This window comes from Crocuta crocuta, unplaced genomic scaffold (assembly GCF_008692635.1).
Source record: "Crocuta crocuta isolate KB4526 unplaced genomic scaffold, BGI_CrCroc_1.0 scaffold56, whole genome shotgun sequence".
NCBI lineage: Eukaryota > Metazoa > Chordata > Mammalia > Carnivora > Hyaenidae > Crocuta > Crocuta crocuta.
This window is the reverse complement of record NW_027531334.1, coordinates 4,542,725-4,563,478: the sequence shown is the minus strand read 5'-3', so window position 1 is coordinate 4,563,478 and position 20,754 is coordinate 4,542,725. Positions and strand designations below refer to the sequence as shown.

Here is a 20,754-nt window from a genome sequence, read left to right as displayed (position 1 = left end):
GGAGGGCAGAGAGGGAGAGAGAATTCCAAGCAGGGTTTATGCAGTCAGTGTAGAGCCCAGTGCAGAGCTTGATTCCATGAACCATGAGGTCATGACCTGAGCTGAAATCAAGAGTCGGGTACTTAACCCACAGAGCCACTCAGGTGCCCCAGCCCTTACTTCAGTATTAAAACAGCCATTTAATCTTCCTACTTTTAATTTATCGTCAAAAGAGCAGCCAGAATGACACTTAATAAAGGGCGTGTCACATCATGTCACTTCTCTCTTACAAACCTTTTGTGGACTTCTCATTTTACCCTTAATTAAAACCAAATCTTGCAGTGACTATATTATAAGGGTCTGTACATACTCTGGTCCTAGTTATCTCTCTGACTTCATCTCTTATTATATCTCTTGTTCACGTGGCCTTGTTGTTGGCTTCCTTGCTGTTCTTTGAATACAACAGGTACATTGCTACCTCAGAGTCTTTGACTTGTTGCTTATGGGAAAGCTTTTTAGATATCCTTAGAGCTCTTTCCTTCACTTTCTTTAGGTCTTTGCTCAAGTATCGCCTTTATAACTATATTTAAAGTTGAAAATTGGAACTTTTTTCTCAGCTCTTTACTACTTTGTCTCCACCTTACTTTTCTCTCAGTATTTATTGCCACATGAATGTTCATACTTTATTTATATGCTGTTTTTACTTCTTTTAGAATATAAGTCCTGTCATCTGCTTTAATCACTACCTATCTCCACCATCTCCAATAATATTTGGCGTGTGTTAGGTGGTTAATAAACTTTTCTTGCATGAATGAAAAAATTTGTTTGAGAAGAAAACTGTCAGGAAAGAATTAAAACTCCAGAATGTGCTTTTATGTATCTTTTTTTTCTTTGACAAGGAAAAGAACACAATGATGGTGATAAACTTCACACATCTTTTGATGAATGTCTTCTCAGTCCCATAAAAGGGGAAATAAAATTTTGAGTAAATATGAAAAATCAATTAATTACTGCTAAGTACTTCAGAAAGATAGCATTATGAGATGATTTTCTTTAGGTCATCATCAAGAATTAGACTTTACCTTTCTATCCAGAGTCTTTAATATTTAATACAGTATACTATGTTGAGTTTAGTTAATTTTGCTGAGAGCTTCTTGGAGAATATTAAGTATCCTAGATATAATACTGCCTTTCCAAAATGACTAGTAAAGCCTAGTGGGCTTTTATCAGAATAAAAAGCCATAATTCACCCAGAGTGAACAATCAAGTTGTTGAGCTTTATTGTTGGAAGTTACATAAATCCTTTTTCCTCTAGGAAGAAAACATTTTATTTATTAAAATAAAATTAAAATCATCTCAGAAATAATTTTTTAAAATATTTGTAAAAGGAACATATGACTGGAAATTAAAAGATCTACTCAGAACAGAGTAGAGTTAGCAACTCTGTTTGAGGGGAATTGTAATTTTCTAATACATTTTTTCCACATTGCTGAGTTTAAGATTTTGGAAAACGTGATTGATCCAAGATTGCAATATTCAACTTCAGTTATTCCTCATGGAGTTACAGTGAATCTTTGTACAGCTAAATGACTGCTGGAAATTATGTTGTTTTAGTTGTTTTTGGTGTGTGTTTTTTCCTGATATTTCTTAATTCTCTTTTAAGACTAGAGGAGCAAAATTTTGCATGTATCACATACATTCCCCCACACCTGAAACTCAAAGTATATTGCTATGCAAATCTTGACTTTTGAATCCTGTTGATTTTAGGAACTAGGCATAATATCTAGCATAATCCACACCTTTAATCTTTTAGCAATCTTTAAACTTTAAAATTCCTAGATTTTGTTTAAACAATTCATATAAAGTGTAAAAGAAACAAGAAATAAATTCTTTTTACCATGGTGATTATTAGGCTAAAAGATGCTTTATAGCTACGGAGGCCTTACCTGGACTATTTGTTTTCCTGTCTGGCAGAACTCATTAATTTGAAAAAGGAATTTCTCGGGGCGCCTGGGTGGCTTAGTCGGTTAATCGTCCGACTTTCGTTTAGGTCATGATCTCGCGGTTTGTGGGTTCGAGCCCCGCGTCAGGCTCTGTGCTGACTGCCAGCTCAGAGCCTGGAGCCTGTTTCAGTCTGTGACTCCCTCTCTCTCTGACCCTCCCCTGCTCACGCTGTCTCTCTCTCTCTCTCTCCTACACATAAATAAAACATTAAAAAAAAAAATTAAAAAAAAAAAGAATTTCTTCATTTGACTGTAGAGAACTCAGAGTCTCTACTAGTTGATTACATTTGTTATATGCTCACTTATCACATATTCTACAAATAATATCAAAAAAGTGTCCGAAAAAATAAGGAATGCTGTTGGAAAAGATTTTAAATTATGATATATAAGTAGCTCTTAGTGATGACACAATAGTCCTTTTGTTTCCTTATGCAAATTCTTTCATTGTAATGATCTTGGAGCAGGGCAAGAATTAGAAAGCATGAATAAATGTTTTGGGTGCACTGTCATATGTCCATTGCTTAAAATGCAAAATAAGTATTAACAACAGCCCCTTTTTCATGGAATCATATTAATAGTGAGGCTGTGTTGTTTTTAGCAGTGGTTAAGGACGGGGTGGCAGGCTAAAATATTTTTAGAACCACTGACAAAATTAAATAAGATTTTTAAATAGGGTGTTGTTGTTACTCTTTTTTTTTTAGTTAGAATTTCTGAAAGCTGTGTATTGTTAAATCTGAGTTAAGTAGTAGTCATCCATCTGTGTTTACACAAAGAATGTTGCCAGTAGAAGTAAATGTCAGTGATTTTTTTAAGGATACTTAGTAAAAATAATGAGTTATATATATCTGTACTTGGTGAGAGCTCAGGTGTATGCACTGTTATGAGAAAAGTAGCATTTCATTAAGACCTGTCAAAAATTTAAAATCTTATGTGCACAAAAATGTGTGAATTATAAATAATTTTTTAGGTGATTTGTACTTCTGTTGAAAACTGCTGATGCCAGTTGATTGTACTTTTTCTTTTGCTTTCACTATTATAAAGTGGACATTTATTATTTAAAACTTACTTTTCCATTAGTCTTAGCCCCTCAGAAAATACATGAGTTGTCTTACAAATGATTAATTTTTAATTAATTAATTTAAAAATTTTTAAAATATCCTGGTTCTGTGAGGTTTCATTGTATGATAGGAGGCTTTACTACTTTTATATTAGAAATGATTTTATAGTTCCACAGTATTTTTTAGGATTGAGTTTGTTCAGCTAGTGAATAATATGTTCTTACAAATTAAAACTCCTCCTTGATTTACTTACATAGAATATGATGGCTAGTATTCACTTCAAAGCACTTGACAGGATTGCCTATTCTATTGGTTTAAACTCATAGGAAATTAGTTATACTGTACTTTTAAATTTTATATTGTACTTGCTAAATTTTTACCACATTCTGTACATATGGCATTCCGTGATGAAACCTGTTTCAGTAAGTATTTTTCTTTAGCTTGTAATTTTAGAATAACTTACCCCATGTAGATTTAGTGTTTTTCTAACAGTCATTTTTTAAAAAGCTCTTTCAGTACCACTCATTTAAAAATTAATTATAGGAGATTACCATTCGGGTCATTTGTTTTTATCAAAGAAGAAATTCAAGATTTTTTAACTCATCCTTTCTTCAAACTCTAGAGTTTTGTATAACATGACCTACAAATACCACTTAATTGATAATTAACCGATCTTTAATTTTTACTATTTATGTTTAGTTGCTTTTTAATATTAATGGCTATTTACTCTGTAATCTAATGGCAGTACACAGGATCATTTGCATCTAATATTTGAGTATTATTAGAATGTTCTCTCTAAAATATTAGCTACTCTTTGATACTTTGTACTAAAGTGATCTGACAATAAATTCTACAGATATGGTTGAAATCCTTCAATTTCCTAAATGTGCAGATATCTTACCCATGGGATATAGACATGGCGATGAAATTTTTATAATACTTTATATAACATGTTTTTACTTTGTCTTTGTCTGTTAGTTTTGTTTGATAATATAGCCCATTTGGCTAACACAGTTTAAAACGTATGCTTTTTATTTTTAAATTACTAAATAATGATATGTACTACATATGTGCTTTCTAAAAATTCAAAGTTCTCTTTACTCAAGGAAAATATTTTTGAGAGAATTATTAAACCAACAGCTTATACTATGGCCACTTAACAAGAATCTATAGTTTTTCATTCTTTTAAAGATAAGTTCAGATCTTACAAAAATAAACAAAATTAGGTAAAGATGGATAAAAAGAAAACATACTTTAATTTTTTATTCTTTTGTCTTAATTTTTTGTTCTTCTGGCTAAGAAAATGTACATTTGGATTACTTAATTTTTTGGTATGATAATTCTTAAGCCAGCTGTTTATAGGACATTTAAGTAATACTCTATAAAAAAAAGAAAGTATTCCTTGGAGTACAATGTCATGCTAAAACTTGGAATAGAATAATTTAGGATTTACATCATAGGCCATTTTTTTATTCCTTTTACTTCATTGGTAACTGACTGTATGTCAGTTTTGTTATTTTTTAAAAATATGTAAGTACCACCACATTCTGATCTTAAGAATGAAAAACTATTATTACTATGAATATATATTCATTAACTGTGCTGTCTTTTCAACTTGCTGCCAAACCAGCCTGCATTGACATTCTTTGCCTTTCTGTGTCTTGTCTATCTTTACTGTTTCCATTAGATCCTCCTACTACTACCACCCTTCAGCCTACAGTTCAGTGGCATCCCTCAACTGCTGACATCGAGGATCTAGCAACAGAACCAAAAAAATTGCCCTTCCCATTGTCAACTTTGGCAACAATTAAGGATGACACAATTGGCACAATCATTGCTAGTGTAGTGGGTGGGGCTCTCTTCATAGTACTTGTAAGTGTTTTGGCTGGAATATTCTGCTATAGGAGAAGACGGACGTTTCGTGGAGACTACTTTGCCAAGAACTACATTCCACCATCAGATATGCAAAAAGAATCACAAATAGATGTTCTTCAACAAGATGAGCTTGATTCTTACCCAGACAGTGTGAAAAAAGAAAACAAAAATCCAGTGAACAATCTAATACGGAAAGACTATTTAGAAGAGACTGAAAAAACGCAGTGGAACAATGTAGAAAATCTCAGTAGGTTTGAAAGACCAATGGATTATTATGAAGATCTAAAAATGGGAATGAAGTTCGTCAGTGATGAACATTATGACGACAATGAAGATGACTTAGTTTCCCATGTAGATGGTTCCGTAATTTCCAGGAGGGAGTGGTATGTTTAGCAACCACTAAATGTGACTTACCTATATACAATGTTTCATTCATACTAGTTGATCATTTTCAGATTGTTCATACTTTTTCTTGAGGAAGAATAAGCTTTTTCAACTTGATTTTCAAGCTTACTTTTTATATTCTAATTTGACAAATGAAACTGTAAAATCTGGGTTCAATGTATCTGAGCTGCTTTACAATTTTTTTTCAATGCTGTACTACTGTCTCAAGATTTAAATTTTAATGCAGAGTACTTTATTGGTCTGAGGCACACAGGTAAGAAGAAATGTCAACATTAAATGTATGACTTTTTTGGTACAAAAATTAAAAAGGAAAAAAAAAAGGAAACTACCTTGGCATTGTGTATTAAATGTTTACCTAAGACTATAATCTCAAGTATAATGTTTGTTAAACATATACCTCTCAAAATTTGTCACCACTAAATGACAGTACATGAAAATCAACTATAAAACTAATTCAAGAAATGTTTATATATATTTTTAGTATACAAAAAAGTATTCAGCCTGACAAACATCTTTCCTTTTCAAACATTGTTTTCTAAGTTTCTATATAAATGGAATCTTTACCTCTGCATTTTAATGAGCCTTGCCATAATTACTGTAGAGTGGCTTTTCAAAGGTATTTTGTTGCACTAAAACTGTGGTAGTAAACTCAGTGAACATGCTGTGTGGAAGAGCCTAATTAGCTGGTCAGTATTTTTGTCTAAAATACATACAAAAGTTATAATAAAAACATGCCTTCTAAACATAATTATTACATTTTTTTTTCATCTCTAGAGGACAATACTTACAGTTTCGTATGAACATGGATTTTGGTACATTAAGTGGCATACATAGTTTTGTTTGAATGCTTTATGTCCTAAATATAAGAATAATAATGAAAAGATGGTACGCAATTGAGTATAGATCAGAGAGAGCATTTAAGTATATGGAAAAATGTGAGCAAGTTAGCATTGGAGTACAGTTTTTAGAAATGAGATATGTCAGCCAAAAATCTATACAAAGAATTTTCTAGCCCATCTTGTCTTAGTTATCTAATAGTGAATGTTGTTCAAACGGGTAAATATACAGAAAAATTAGAATAAACTTGTAAATTTGAGGTTTAATGAGAAAAATCTGAATTATAGAACCAGTCACTAGCACTTGCTGATGTATATTGGCAGATCATTTCCCTTTTCCTCCTAAATGTATGTGTTTGTTTCAAGATTTTTGTTTTTCCAATTAAAACTGGAAACATCATAAACATCATAAGGTTTTTTTGTTTTGTTTTTGTTTTTTCCATAATTCATTAAGTATATTCTTTCCAAAAATCATGTATCTTTTGAAAAAGAAATGTTATCTAAATCTTCAAATGTGGGTTTCTTTGTGAGGTAATTAAATTGCTTCTACAGTGGAGTCCTACAAAATTGTAATTATGACAACTATTTTGAAGCCCAAAGAATATGTTGTTTTCTGTTGATGATTCATTTGAAAAAAGGACTGTGTAGAATTGCCTTAGGTATTTTGCCAGGAATTGAAGTGGTTAGTAGTAGGAGAATCATAAATAAATTATTTTGTTAATAAAAAGGCAAAGTAGGTACTTTTTTTTTAACCCCCCAACCACTCCACTCCTGATGTTCCTCACTGAATCTAAAGGAATGTTTTATAAGACAGAATTCTAACATGTTCTTGCAAGTAGTCAAGGCTGTATTCTAAACAATTATAACATAATTTCCTTTCTTTAGACTATCAGTATTTTGTGGAAATTAGAAACCTTTTATTTCTCTTCCCTCTTACACACTTAGTATAAGATTGTAATATCAGCAAAGGACACAGGTAAGCTCACTGATAATCTTGTTAAAAATATATGGTTTTAATATAATTAACCACTTATATACAAATATTAAGACTCTTTGGTCCAAGTCATTGGAAGCAAAATTTTATTGATAATACCCTGTGGCTAAAGTGGACTTTATTTTTTAATTTAAATACCAGCACTCATATGGCCACAAGAAGAATGGACCTAAAATTTCTTGCCATAGAAGATAAGAAGTTGTGGCTTTTTTGTTCACAATTACATCTTTAGAACTATGGTTTGAAATGCTATATGAATCTGAGCAGAATAATCACTGTATAATCTCATTGGCTCTAGAGTATTATCTGAAGGAAATATATTTTGCAACTGTACTGCAAAAATTTAAATATCTACCTAGTGATTATGACCTCCCTTTTATATTGTGGCCATTATGTGTTTATGGTGGGGTTGTTTTGTTTTGTTTTTTTGATGGGAGAAGGTGACCTGGAAAACAGCAAGCAAGTGAATGTTTGATACCTTCTCTATCCTTAATATAAATCATCTGACAAACTAAGATTTCAAAATGTTAAGAATCTGGTACTAGTTAAGACTTTCTGAAGCATTGCACTGCTGTTTATTAGAACTTTATGTTTGTTTACTGTACATACTTATTTGTGAACATGAATAGTCATATTAAATAAACTTTCGTTAAATTAAGTTTTAGATATCAGTGATATACACAGCTAATTGATAAGTGCATAGGAAAATCCTTATTTTTTTTTTTTTTGGAAAAGATGGGAGAATGTTTTACTTTATTTTGACGATGTTTATATTTGTTTTTTATTCTTTGAACTGACTTTTCATTTTTGTATTCACTTTAGGGTTTTCCTTCACACTGGTTAAAATATTTCAGTAATGCAGGGATGATGAATGCAACTTTTATTTTGTCCTGCCATTTTTATAAAAATATATTAAAACTTTAATAGGCTAGGGGTTAACTTTAAAAGTTACACTTGAGAAGTACATTATAGTTGAAATATTTAGTATTTTACCATGTGCCTAAAAGGTTTCTATTTGAGAAGTGTAACATTAAAGAAACCATTAAGGTTTTTCAGTAGTAAGTATTGCTTCTGATAGCCATATATAGGAATGTTTTCTAGTGATAACCCTATCTAAATGTTTAGCAGAAGGGCTTGTAGGAAGTACAATGTATGAGTGAAAAAATGAGATAAATATAACACTTTCATACATGAAAACGTCTGATTTGAGGTTGATGTTGCTTTGATAAATACTAATGATATATGAACAAGAAGTTGTGAATGTGTGGAAGTATCGTGTAAAATATAAGAAAGGAAAAAATGATACGTATATTGAATTTTTAATTCTAATAGAGGAATGATTTACAGATTTAATTGTTCTTTTTGTTTGCTTGTTAATTGGAAATGTATCACCCCAAAGAATATGCTCCTTTCTCAAATTTTTGGTATATGGGGTTTGGATTTAATTTTAATTTGATTTGTACCAGTGGTTTTTGTTTTTTTGTTTTTTTTACCAAGTTATTTATCAGGTGGTAGCCCCTAATAGCCATGCAACAAATCTTTAAATAAAAGTTTTTTAAAAATTCTTTAGAGGCATATTTCTATAACAAGCCTATGTCTCTGTATTACCTTCTTTGTCCTTGTTATATTCCCTGCTGCAGATTGTGTGTGTATGTGTGTGTGTGTGTGTGTGTGTGGTGTGTTGCGTGTAACTGAATTTCATATATTTAATTATAATGAAGTTTTTGTGGGAATTCAAAACCTCCTTTTTTATTCCTCTTCTCAAACAAGGATACAGTTAAAATTTGAGAGAGCATCTAAGTTGGTAGGTTAGCCATTACACTATTTATTTTTAATTGACCACTTAATTCCTATTTTCTATATACACATGAACAACATTCCTTAGAATCATGAATTATCTGTCTCTCTAGCTTAGCAGTGAAAACAAATTTTGAATATTTTTGCTGCAAACTTGACATAAGTTTAAATTTTATATATTGGCTTTCCATTTGGAATGAACATATTACTTGAGATTATTTTAGGTTGGCATTTAGTGCTTTTCACTTATTACTGCTTTCATTATAAATGCCATTGTTTCTAATTGTAATCACCTCCCTGTTTTCTATCTCTGATGTTTAAAGTAATACTTGTTCTCCTAAACTTTAAATTGTTTAAGGCAAGCAGCAGTTGTGTTGCTTTGTTTTTATTTCTAAGTAGCATACAGTTTGGATTAGGTTTGGTTTCCCTCTTGTTACACTAATGAAAATTCATGCATGAAAGAATCTCTGGAATAGTGTACACACGATATCAACTATTCTAGGTTTAAAAAATGCTTTCTGTTTAGTATTTGTTTTCTCTATTCCACTTAGCTGCAGGGTTTTTTAAATTTTTGTTTTGTTTGTTTTTTTCTATCTACCTACTTTGAGTTGAGTAGTGATAGGTTTGCTTTTGCTGTATATATTCTTAGGAGTCATTTTTTGAACCTTGATAGTTATTTTATCATGTTCATTTCAATTTATGTTTGTATTAGATCACTTGATTCAATTTTGGTTTGTATTAGATCACTTACCTTTTTTGCTGCTGTTCTGGCTACTTATTGTGGGTGAAACAGTGTGAAAGTGAGTTTAGTGAGATGACTTTAAAATATAATCTTATAAACATGAGAAAATAATTCAGAGACTCATTTCCTTACATGTATAATATTTCTATATAGACATGACATCTAATTTCACAGTTTCAGTTATGAGAAATATCTCAGGAAACACCTAGTCTTGAAGAGACAGTTTGATGTAAAAGCCAGAGACAACTAGATCTAGAAGATTGGCCTCTCTTTGTAATAAACATTTTCTTATGGGAAATTATATGAAAATAGGACAGAATAATGAACTGAATCTCTTTGTACCTGCTTCTGTTATCAATTCATGTCAGTCTTGTTCCATTTAAGCTCCTACTCACATAATCCCTCCTGTCCTTAGTTCATCTGTAAATATTTAGCATGCAGCTCTAAAACAGTAGAACATTTAGGAAAAGTAATCACAGATTTGTTACATCAAAAATTAAAAATATGTAATACTAAGAATCTAGTGAGTGTTTAAATTTCTAATCACTTTTTTTTAAACAGTTTTAATTAGTTTTTTTTTTTTTAATTTATTTCTAGGAGAGAGAGAGAGCGTGAGCAGGGGAGGGTCAGAGAGAGAGGGAGACACAGACTCTGAAACAGGCTCCAGGCTCTGAGCTGGCAGTCAGCACAGAGCCCGACACAGGGCTCGAACCCACGAACCGCGAGATCATGACCTAAGCGAAAGTCGGACGCTTAACCGACTAAGCCACCCAGGCGCCCCTGTTTTAATTAGTTTCTAAATGTGACCCATATACTGTGATATTTTTAAGCTATGTGTTCTCCGTGAGACACTCCTCACTCCCTCGATTATTTTCCCTTGCAATTTATTTGTTGAAGAAATGGCTTCATTTGTGTCCTGCAATTTCCCAGTTTGGATTGTGCTAGTTGAACCTCTGTATTTTCTGTAAATTGTCAGATCTAGAACTTTGGTAATATTAAGGTGTAATTTGGAGAAGGTACAAAATTACTTCTAAGTGGTGGTATCTTCTGTCAAAAGGCATATAATACCTGCTTTTCTTTTGATATTAGCAGTCATTAGATGCTCAAAGCCTATATGTAGCAGGGAAACTACTTGATGCCTGGATTTTTTAATTCTGTTCTTTCTTCTACCATACCATGTGCTTTGATGTCTGAATAATTATGACCGTACTGCTTTTACCTGAAATTTCTTTTACACTCTTTACCATATTCAAGATCCAGCTCAAAACATGTGATGGAGTGTGCTTCATTTGTTTTTTTAATCATGGTTTTGTATTTTTGATTCAATGATTCAGAGGTTTGAGTCCATGTTCAGTACATTTTGATACTTGGTTTTTATTTTGATACTTGGTTGCTAAAATGCAGTCTCTCCAACACAAGTAGATTAAATGGAAGAAGTACATTGTTGGGAACCTTAGCAGTTTTAGTTTTCATCCCAACTACTGTCTTTAGAGCTAGTCTCCTGTTCACAGTATTTGGTTTTTCAATGTCTTGCTGATCACAATAACTTCCCCCCTCATATTAGCTATTATTTCAGTACAGTATGGGTTTTGTGTAAGGTTTATGGTTAATAAGAATGAATGTAAATCTTTCATTTTACTTAGTCTCCTAATGTGTTTCAGTTTTTTGGTTGACTCATCACTGATTATATGGCCATGGTTTTGCTTCATAATGTAACTGATAAAATTTGTGTATTAAGAGTAAGATAATTGCATTAGTGTTTTATGGGGTTCTGTCGTTATTTGTGCCTTCATTGTTAGTGTTCTCTTCATTCCTCCAATTCTTTGCAGCAATGACATCTATTAAGAATAAATGCTTACTAATATATAAGACAGATTAGCACAGATCCCCTCATATTCCCCTGTCACCCAGGGCATCCATGTCGGGCCTCCTTTAAATTCTTGACTGTTGGTTAAATTTAGAGTAGTTACTAGTTCACTCAGCTGAGCTCATACATCACAATGTGTCACAAGATGCTGGCTCTGGTTTGGGGGACAACCAAGTAAATGTGTAATTGTTTGATTTTATTCTGGAACTATCCCATTCCACACTTCTCATGGGATTTTGTAGGTGCCTCGTATAGCACGTGAGCACCTGACAGACTCAGTGGGGCTACCAGTGCCAGTCCACGTATCATAATACTAGTACCACATTTATTTTGTAATTTTCTCTTACACTATAAAAAAGGGAATAAGATAGGTGATAATAATCTCTTTCTACATTGGAAAAAATATTTTTATGGATTCTGTGATCCCACTTTGGGGATTTTGCTCTCTACTATGAAGATAGGGACTATGTAAAATTCATGCTTGCATTCTTGGAACCTAGCATGTGCCTGACACATGTTAGGTTACTATTGCTAATTTGTTGAATGAGAGGCTAACAACAGCATCCTAACCCAAAGAGAGGACTTTAATTAAAAAGTAGTGAGATAAATATTTGGATGGATATAATGAGCTAGATGTCATATTGAAAAGGTAAACATTTTATTGAAAAATAAAAATGAGTTATATTTTTGAGGAAAAATGGTGATACAGTGGTATGTATTATGGAAGCAAATAAAAATTGAGAAGATAAATTTGTAGGGTGTCACATTAATGTGTGAATCGCATGGTAGCATCACTGAAGATTTGGTGAAAGTAATAAAGGAAAAAATGAAACCGAGTTTCCATTAATTGTTAGGACTTGGTGTTTAAGTGTTTGGAAAGGGCCTGTAGATTTCTATACTCACCCATTTCAAGTCGTTTTAGCAAATTACTATGTTTTGCTGTATAGAATGGTATTTTTTCAAATCTTCTCAGGTGTGAATTAGGTGAGCGTATGTTTGAATAGTTTCCACATATTTTTTATTCATATGTATCAGAGTAATGAAGACAAACTTAAGTTCAGTTTGGTAGTTACGTGTATATATTTTTTTCAAAAATAATGAAATTTCTTACAGCTGTATTTCTTTGGGTATGATGTGTTAACAGATTTTTGAACATTTTTCCCATAAGACATGCATTATATCTATTATGGGCAGTAAGCTTTTGTCGTATTGGGGAATGCTATTTTTCTGTTTTTATAGATGGATTTTCAGTGTGTGTGTTTATAGCTGCAATGATAATAGGAAGCTGTTCTTTTGAGATACACATACGCCAGTCCTTTAATGCTAAATATTTTAGCATTAAAACACTTTTGTGTTCTGCTGATTGTAAGCAGATAGTTAAGATTTAGTAGTCTATCTCCTTAGGTGATGGTAATGTTGCTTCATGTCAGTCACTTAGTAAATTAGCTGAATATTTAATTATAATACAGAGTCTAGAGTATGTGGGCAGAGATGTGGAGGAGGCAGTGTTGGAGCTAAATTCTCAATTTTCGTTAAAATTCTTTGACTTGAATGTAAGAAATTTCAGATTGCTGTTTGCATTTCATACTAGTGTTCATCACCTGCTAATACCCTAAATATATTCTTCTTTCTTTTTTTCTCGATTAGTAGAAAAATCAGAAAAGGAAATCTGAAATCTATCTCATTTATGTATTTAACATAATCACTTTACTTCTATAGAATATCCACTTGGTAAATGGATTCATACCTAGTTTTTCTTTGATTTGCTCTTTTTAGTACTTGCTAGTCTGTTTTGATACTAAGAAGAGAGGTGTACAAAAAAGAAAGGAAAAATATGAATAAAGATTGAATGGAACTGGGTGAAATAAAGATGCCCAATTTAAGATAGAAGGAAGAGTTATAGTCTACATAAAGTCAACTCTCGGTTAGAGTCCCTGAGCTAGGAATTATAAGACTAAAGAGACAGAAGTGGATAAAAAGACCATAATTTAAATGTTCAGAAAATAGTGTCTATTTGGACTTGAGAATTGCCTAAGGATATTAAAAATAGTACGGAGTTGGAAATTACTTTAGGATATGAAAAGTCTGTGGTTATTATGTCTTATTACCAAGCACTACCAAATTTAATATCTTTATTAAGATTAAATGAAAGGTTTTCCTGGAGATGTGAGGTTTGATGAAGAATGTATAATGATCTGTACATTGAAAATCTTATATTCAAAGAGTAACCTGAGTTTTTAAAAAATAATTTCAGAAGTATTAAAAAGTATTGCTCTAAATATGGTATTAACTTTGTCCTTACCATCAAGATGAGAACACTCAATTTGAATTCAGTACACTTGGGCAAAAATGATAGGGCTGTTTTTTATCCCTTAGCAAAAGAAAGATTTCCTTTAAAGGAAAACCTTTAGAAAAGTAGTGTGGAGTAGATAGCATATTTGACACTTTAGGATTTTTTATTTTTGCCACTGAAAATGTATATGAACTTGGTCACATAACCTTGGATATGTAACCTTAATAGGTTTCAGTTGACCTATTAAAGACTGAATACAAAAGCTATAATTTATATGGTTGGAAAAGTGATAGTGTACAGTAGAAATTACTCCTAGGTCATTTCAAATCTTTAAACATTGACAAGAGCAGAGAAATATTTGACTGGCTTGGATTTCAAACTTTTTCTCATGTAGCACATATTCAAATGGAGATATTAGGTATTAGAGAAATGACCAACAATAGGAAGATAAACTGGGTGTATTAGCAAATGCGAGTAAGGTCCTGAATGACTAAACTGGTTATATTGTTTAAAATAATTCTATATTTTACTATTTTTAAAATGACTCATTAAAAAAATTTTGTAATTGAGAAGAAAGGAAAAAATTTTTTTGGCAATCTAAATCACCGTGCAGCTCACATTTTAACAGATGTAAGTTGGAAGATACTTCTAAATATGTATTTATATGGAAATACTATGATGGTAAGTCTGTGAAACATATTCGAAACTGATGCTGCTTTAATTTCTTCTAAACTTGCCATGTCTGGTCCCAATGGTAATTTGCAATTATTTAGAAGTTTATGTGAATGCCTATTTAAGTGAAAGCTACGAGTTCTTCATTTCCAAGTAGGGGATCCAAAAGGAGAGTCTAGATATTGTATAAAAACATTTTCTCCCAACAGGAGCATAATGAGGGCTTCTAGCCTGCCCAAGCTAGCTGTATTTCACTTTTTGTTCTCTACGGCTAGTTGATGGAATGACGTCCAGGAGAATATTTAACTTTAGAACTGCAATATTGTCATTTATAAAAGATTATCCCAAACATCTTTTTTACTGGTTAGAAAGATAGGACAGAATTGTGTTTATTGAAGGCACTTTGTAGTTACTCAAAATTAATGTCACTGAAATTGTCAAAATAGTTAACAGTAGTTTTAGGAAATTCCCTTATTTGGATGTTCATAAAATAGTGACTTAATTTTTCAGAATTGTATGAAATGATGTATGAAATTGTATGAAAAACTATGTTTTTAAAATTCTTTTTAATAAAATTTATGGTGCAGGCTGGGAAAGAGAAATTGGTATTTATAAATTGTGTAGTGTGTTTATACCCAGGGGATAAGGAAGAATTTCCATTTCACTCTGTAGTAGAGACACTATCTTGAGTGTATTTTGTATTAAATATTCATGAATTAGGGAAATTATTGCAACAAGTGCTATTTTTATAATATCTCTATTTAAAAACTTCTACAGTGTCATTTTTTTTTACTGTATTTATTAGATCTGGGGTACTTTTGTGTCTTTGATTTGCCCCTTCTTGAAGGTTTTAGTTTCTTTAGTAGAATTTCTTTTCTATTTTACTAGAATAAAAAATGGTAAATGTATATATTGTTGGTTAACTCAAAGAATAATGAAAAATTGTTTTATCTTTTAGAGTAAAAACTTAAAATAGGTTTTATCCTTTTCTCTTATCGTTTCTTCTCCAGACATTCTTTGCCCATAGAAAATAGATTCACTCATTGCTATCTGACTGGGGATATTGTTTTCATAACTTGACAAAAAGGAAAGCTGGAGTGCTAAGGTGACATCTTACAAGGAAGAAGGGCATTAGCATAATCCTACAAAAAGTACTGAATCAAATTTGAGGTCCTCTAAGCAAACAAATATCAATCAGTTTTTGCACATTATAGAAATTAGGGTATGCAAATTCAAGAACTCTTTTTAAAATTGTTTGAAAAGCCTGATTTTTGTTACTTTACAGATGTTCCATTTAAGCAGACCTCCTCCATAGCTGTAGCTGGTGCTGTAATTGGAGCCGTCCTCGCCCTCTTCATCATTGCTATCTTTGTGACTGTGCTGCTGACTCCCCGAAAGAAGAGACCATCCTATCTGGACAAAGTGTAGGTAACTTTTTTGCTTGTATTCAACATTCGGTATGAGTCAGTCTTTGTATCTATCTTTATGGCTACTCATATGTAAAATGTCTGAGGGATGAAAACAAAGATACTGTTAGATCTTTGTGAGATGATCATGGTTTCATCAGAATGTAGTATTTTAGTATATAGGCTCAAAGGGCTGTTGGAGACAAATATATTAGACATCATTCCAAATGATAACATAATGATACTTTATTTTGTCTTGTCTTCTGAATAAAAATGCACATCTTTGAAGAACTGTGCTTGAAAGAGAGATTCAAAAAAAATCTTAGGAGTTTAATTGTATCTCCAGATTGTATATGCCAGTCTTATGTATGGTTAAATCTTAACTTTCAGCCGCCAAGAGTTACTCAAATACATTGAGCTTTATTTTCATTTATTTTTTCTTAAATAGTTTATTGTCAAGTTGGTTTCCATATAACACCTAGTGCTCATCCCAACAAGTGCCCTATTCCATGCCCATCACCTCCCCTTCCCCTCTTCCCCACCCCCATCAACCCTCAGTTTGTTCTCAGCATTTAAGAGTCTCTCATGGTTTGCCTCTCTCCCTTTCCCCCACCATTTCCCCCCTTCTTCTCCCCCTTGTTCCTCCGTTAAGTTCCTCCTAATCCTCCTATACGTGCAAACATATGGTATCTGTCCTTCTCTGTCTGACTTATTTCGCTTAGCATAACACCCTCGAGTTCCATCCATGTTGCTATACATGGCCAGATTTCATTCTTTCTCATTGCCATGTAAATACATTGAGCTTTAAAGCTTTTTTCCTTAAATAATTTTGGTTTTGGTGAATTACAAAATGTGCAACTTGTTCACTTAAGAGAAAGTAATGTTTTGGGCCAATTATCGAGATAGAATTGTAAACCAGAAATTACACTTTGCTGTAGAATCAAAAGACAAATGTCCCAATTCACTTAATTCTGTCAACAGCTTTGTTGCTTCATCTATGGAATGTGAATAATATTTTTATATTTTTCCTACTTACCTTCCATAGTTGTGATGAGTAGAATACAATGATGCTGTTTATGAGCTATGAAGTTTTATACAAATGTCAGTATTTCTTATATAGTTATTCATGTTTTTATATTAGGAAATAAGTCTGTCGCTCAAAGAATGTATTTCTTCTGTCTTCATAAATGCTTTGTGTGTGTCTGTGCCTTTCTGATCTGGCACAGTTATAGCGTAGATCTTCTTGGATTAAAGAACCTGAGGGTTAGTCTCAACTCTGTCAGGATCAAAGTAGTGGTATGATCATGGACAAGTCACATCACCTCCATGAGCCTCTGTTTTCTCACCCAAATGATTGATGGTTCCTTGGAGCTATGACTTTGCTGTGATTTGCATTACATGAAAAGAAGTAATTACTTTTAAAGGACTGGAAAGTACCTTTTCAGTACAACACCTGTAACACTAGTTCTTTAATGTTCATACTTATAATATTTATAATTCTAATAATTTTTATAGTTCTTTAATATTTCAAGAGTACCTAGCATTTGGTTAACTTTATTTTCATTCCCAAGTTATCTCAGGCTTTTTTATAATTTCAAAAACATAATTTTTATTTGTTTGAATTCTATTCATTTAAAATATTATTTCATGTCCACATTGAGAAGCTGTTAGACCACAGAGAAATTGTAATTACTTTGGTCTCTATAGATTTCATTCTTTTTATTTTTTACTATAGGTAACATTTTTGTGTGATTTAATATTCATGATTACTATAAATTAGTTATCTGTGAATTTCAAAAGCATGGGAATATATAAAAATTATTTCTTAAAATGCAGAGAGCTACAAGATATATTTAATTCTATTTGTATTATATAACAACAGTGTTTAAATACATGAAAATACAGGTTTTTAAAAATGGGTTATTTTGGCAAAACTATATTCCCAAAGGATGTAATGGCCACTTTGTTTATTTCAGGTGACAAGATTTATAATGGTCTTTAGATTCAAAATCCTAATTTACAAGATGATTATTCTAAGAGTGACCATGGCTTTTGAAAATTAGTTTTGATGGGGAATCTTGGTGGCTCAGTCAGTTAAGTCACTAACTCTTGATTTTGGCTGTGGTTGTGATCTTACAGTTTGTGGGTTTAATCCCTACATCAGGCTTGGCACTGACAGTATGGAGCCTGCTTGGGATTCTCTCTCTGCCCCTCCCTTACTCTCTCTTTCTCTCCAAAACAAACAGATATTAAAAAAAAATTAATTTTGGGGGGTGCCTGGGTGGCTCAGTTAGTTAAGCATCTGACTTCAGCTCAGGTCGTGATCTCACGGTTTGTGGGTTCGAGCCCTACTCCGGGGTCTGTGCTGACAGCTAGAGAAATAAATGAAAAACATTTTAAAGGTTTTTAAAAATTAATTAAAAATTATTTTAAAAATTTTTTAATTTATTTTTTAGAGAGAGAGAGAGACAGCATGAGCAGAGGAGAGTCAGAGAGAGAGAGAGAGAGAGAGACAGAATCTGAAGCAAACTCCAGGCTCTGAGCTAGCTGTCAGCACAGAGCCCTATGCGGGGCTCAAATCCACGAACTGTGAGATCATGATCTGAGCCAAAGTCAGACACTTAACCAACTGAGCCATGCAGGCGCCCCCAAAAATAATTTTTAAAGTATTTTAAAATGTATAAATTTTTTCATTACCATTTTAAGATACAATGTTTAAAATTACTTTTATGACACTTTATCTTCCATTGCATGTTTGACTATGTTTAAAATGATGGTAGGTATAGTAAGATGGAAAAAATACTTGAGTCAGTTGGTCATGTATTAGGTTCCTTGTTTAGTAATAACTTTCAAAAAATGCTTCCATTTGAGTTGCTTCTTAAATGAATCAATTGGATTAGTTTTAAACATTGGAACCTTTAAAACCAGGCTTTTCACCCCTATAGGATAGGCTAATGGAAATATAAGAACTGAATTAAGCATATACAGCAATATAAATATTAGCATGAGAAAAATATCCTCAAAAATTAGGGGAACCTTGGTTGTCCGCTGCCCCTTTTTTTTTTGCTAAATGTTGCAATCACATTTTTTAATATTTTTAATGCAGGATCGACCTTCCACCCACACATAAACCACCTCCTGTGTATGAAGATCGATCTCCCCCTTTGCCTCAAAAAGACCTTCTGTATCAGGTATGTGTTCCTGATTACACATAAAAAAATACTAAGCAATGTATATTATTTGATATTATTTAGTCATTATGCATTAAATGTAGCACAGTAATACATAATCATTTCTCTGAAACATTTAAAGGATCAAATCTTGTCTACAAACTGGTAAGAAAAGATGGGATAGCAAGTGTAGATACTACAAATCAACACTGTGTTAGTACAGACTTTTACTAACAGCTTACACCCAAAGACTTATTGTTAATAGTTTATTAGAATATGAATACATATTCATTGTAAAGTACACATTTTTGTATAGGATAAAAAAAAATTGAATGTCTTTGCTAGGGTATGATGAAGAGCTTTTAATCCTTGGAGTATGTATCTCATTTTTGGTTTTGGTATACTCAGAATCTAAATTTTAGGATTTCTTTATTTCCCAACCAAAGGTTTATATTCCAGTTTAAAATTATGGGTATGAATATTGGGCCCCATATTACCTTTATGATAATTTAAAATTTTCTTTTGAAATCAGTTTACAATAATTTATGTGAAAGTATCAATTAAATGCTTCTATCTCATGTTCTATACCTAGATCAATATGCTCTCCTTGGGAAAGTTGAAACCATTGGGATATTTGAATACTTTTATTCTTAGTGTTGTTTTGGTCTTGTTTTTTTCTGTCTAACACCCAAGTAACCTATTGGAGCTCTCATTCTATATTGGGATTTTATTAGCTATGGGAATATTGTATAATATTTTCCCCCTAAAATATGTTTTGTATCTTCAGCTGGAATAAAACAAATTATTTTGCCCACCACTTAAGTAATTTAATTTGGTGGGACAATTCCAAGGAAATGTATCTGTTAAGATGTTCTCCAGTTTCCGTGCTCACTTCAGCTCATACACTAAGATGGTCTCATCTTCTGTGTCTCAGTTGCCCGCGTGTTCAGTCTGCTGCCTGAGCACAGGGCAGGGAGTGCTCCCTGGCATGTGCACTCATCGCCAGTGGGCACCAGGTTTGTTGTCTACACAAGTTTGTGGTCTTACGGGTGAAGACATGCTATCTTTTCAGACCTTCTGTTTTCATGTAGAGTGTAGTCTCACATCTCTTTTGGCAAATAAATGAACTTGACAAGTAGTATGCAATGTCAACAAAATATTTAGCTAGAGCGGTTGCCAAATGCTACAGAAAGATAGCTGTCTTCTTCCCTCCACAAACCTAGTAATTAACCAGAGGATTTCTAGATTAAGTTTTGGGAATTTTTTAAGAACACTGTTAGTAATTTTCTAGGACAGCCCTGACTACATGTAATTTAATTCTTGTCTGTAAAACCAATTGATTATGTAAGTTGTTATTATTTAACATCTTCAAATTAAACATTTACAAAAGGTCATAAATTGGAAAAAATATTTGGTTTATATCAGATCATCATGCGTCCTGGGTTGTAGTTTAAAAAATATGATTTCTGTCTATGTAGTTGTTTCAAAATAAAAAAGTAAGATTTTTCTTGGATGATTTGAGTTGACAGTGCTAGAAACTATAGTTTTTAGTGCCTTTGGAATTAGGGAATGCTTCCTGGCTTTTGGAGGTAGAAGTTATGAAGCATGTGATGAAATTACTCACTTTGTGATTGGAATAATTTGATCTGTAGTAAAT

General features: G+C 32.4%; 1 protein-coding gene across 1 annotated transcript in view; it reads left to right on the top strand.

The window, feature by feature from the left end:
• NECTIN3 (nectin cell adhesion molecule 3) overlaps window positions 1-20,754 on the top strand; it is a 123,910-nt gene that overhangs the window by 57,438 nt on the left and 45,718 nt on the right. The window contains exons 9-10 of the mRNA XM_077771866.1: window positions 15,807-15,945; window positions 19,034-19,118. Of these exons, the coding sequence (XP_077627992.1) occupies window positions 15,807-15,945; window positions 19,034-19,118 (224 nt within the window). The remainder of the gene's footprint in view (window positions 1-15,806; window positions 15,946-19,033; window positions 19,119-20,754) is intronic.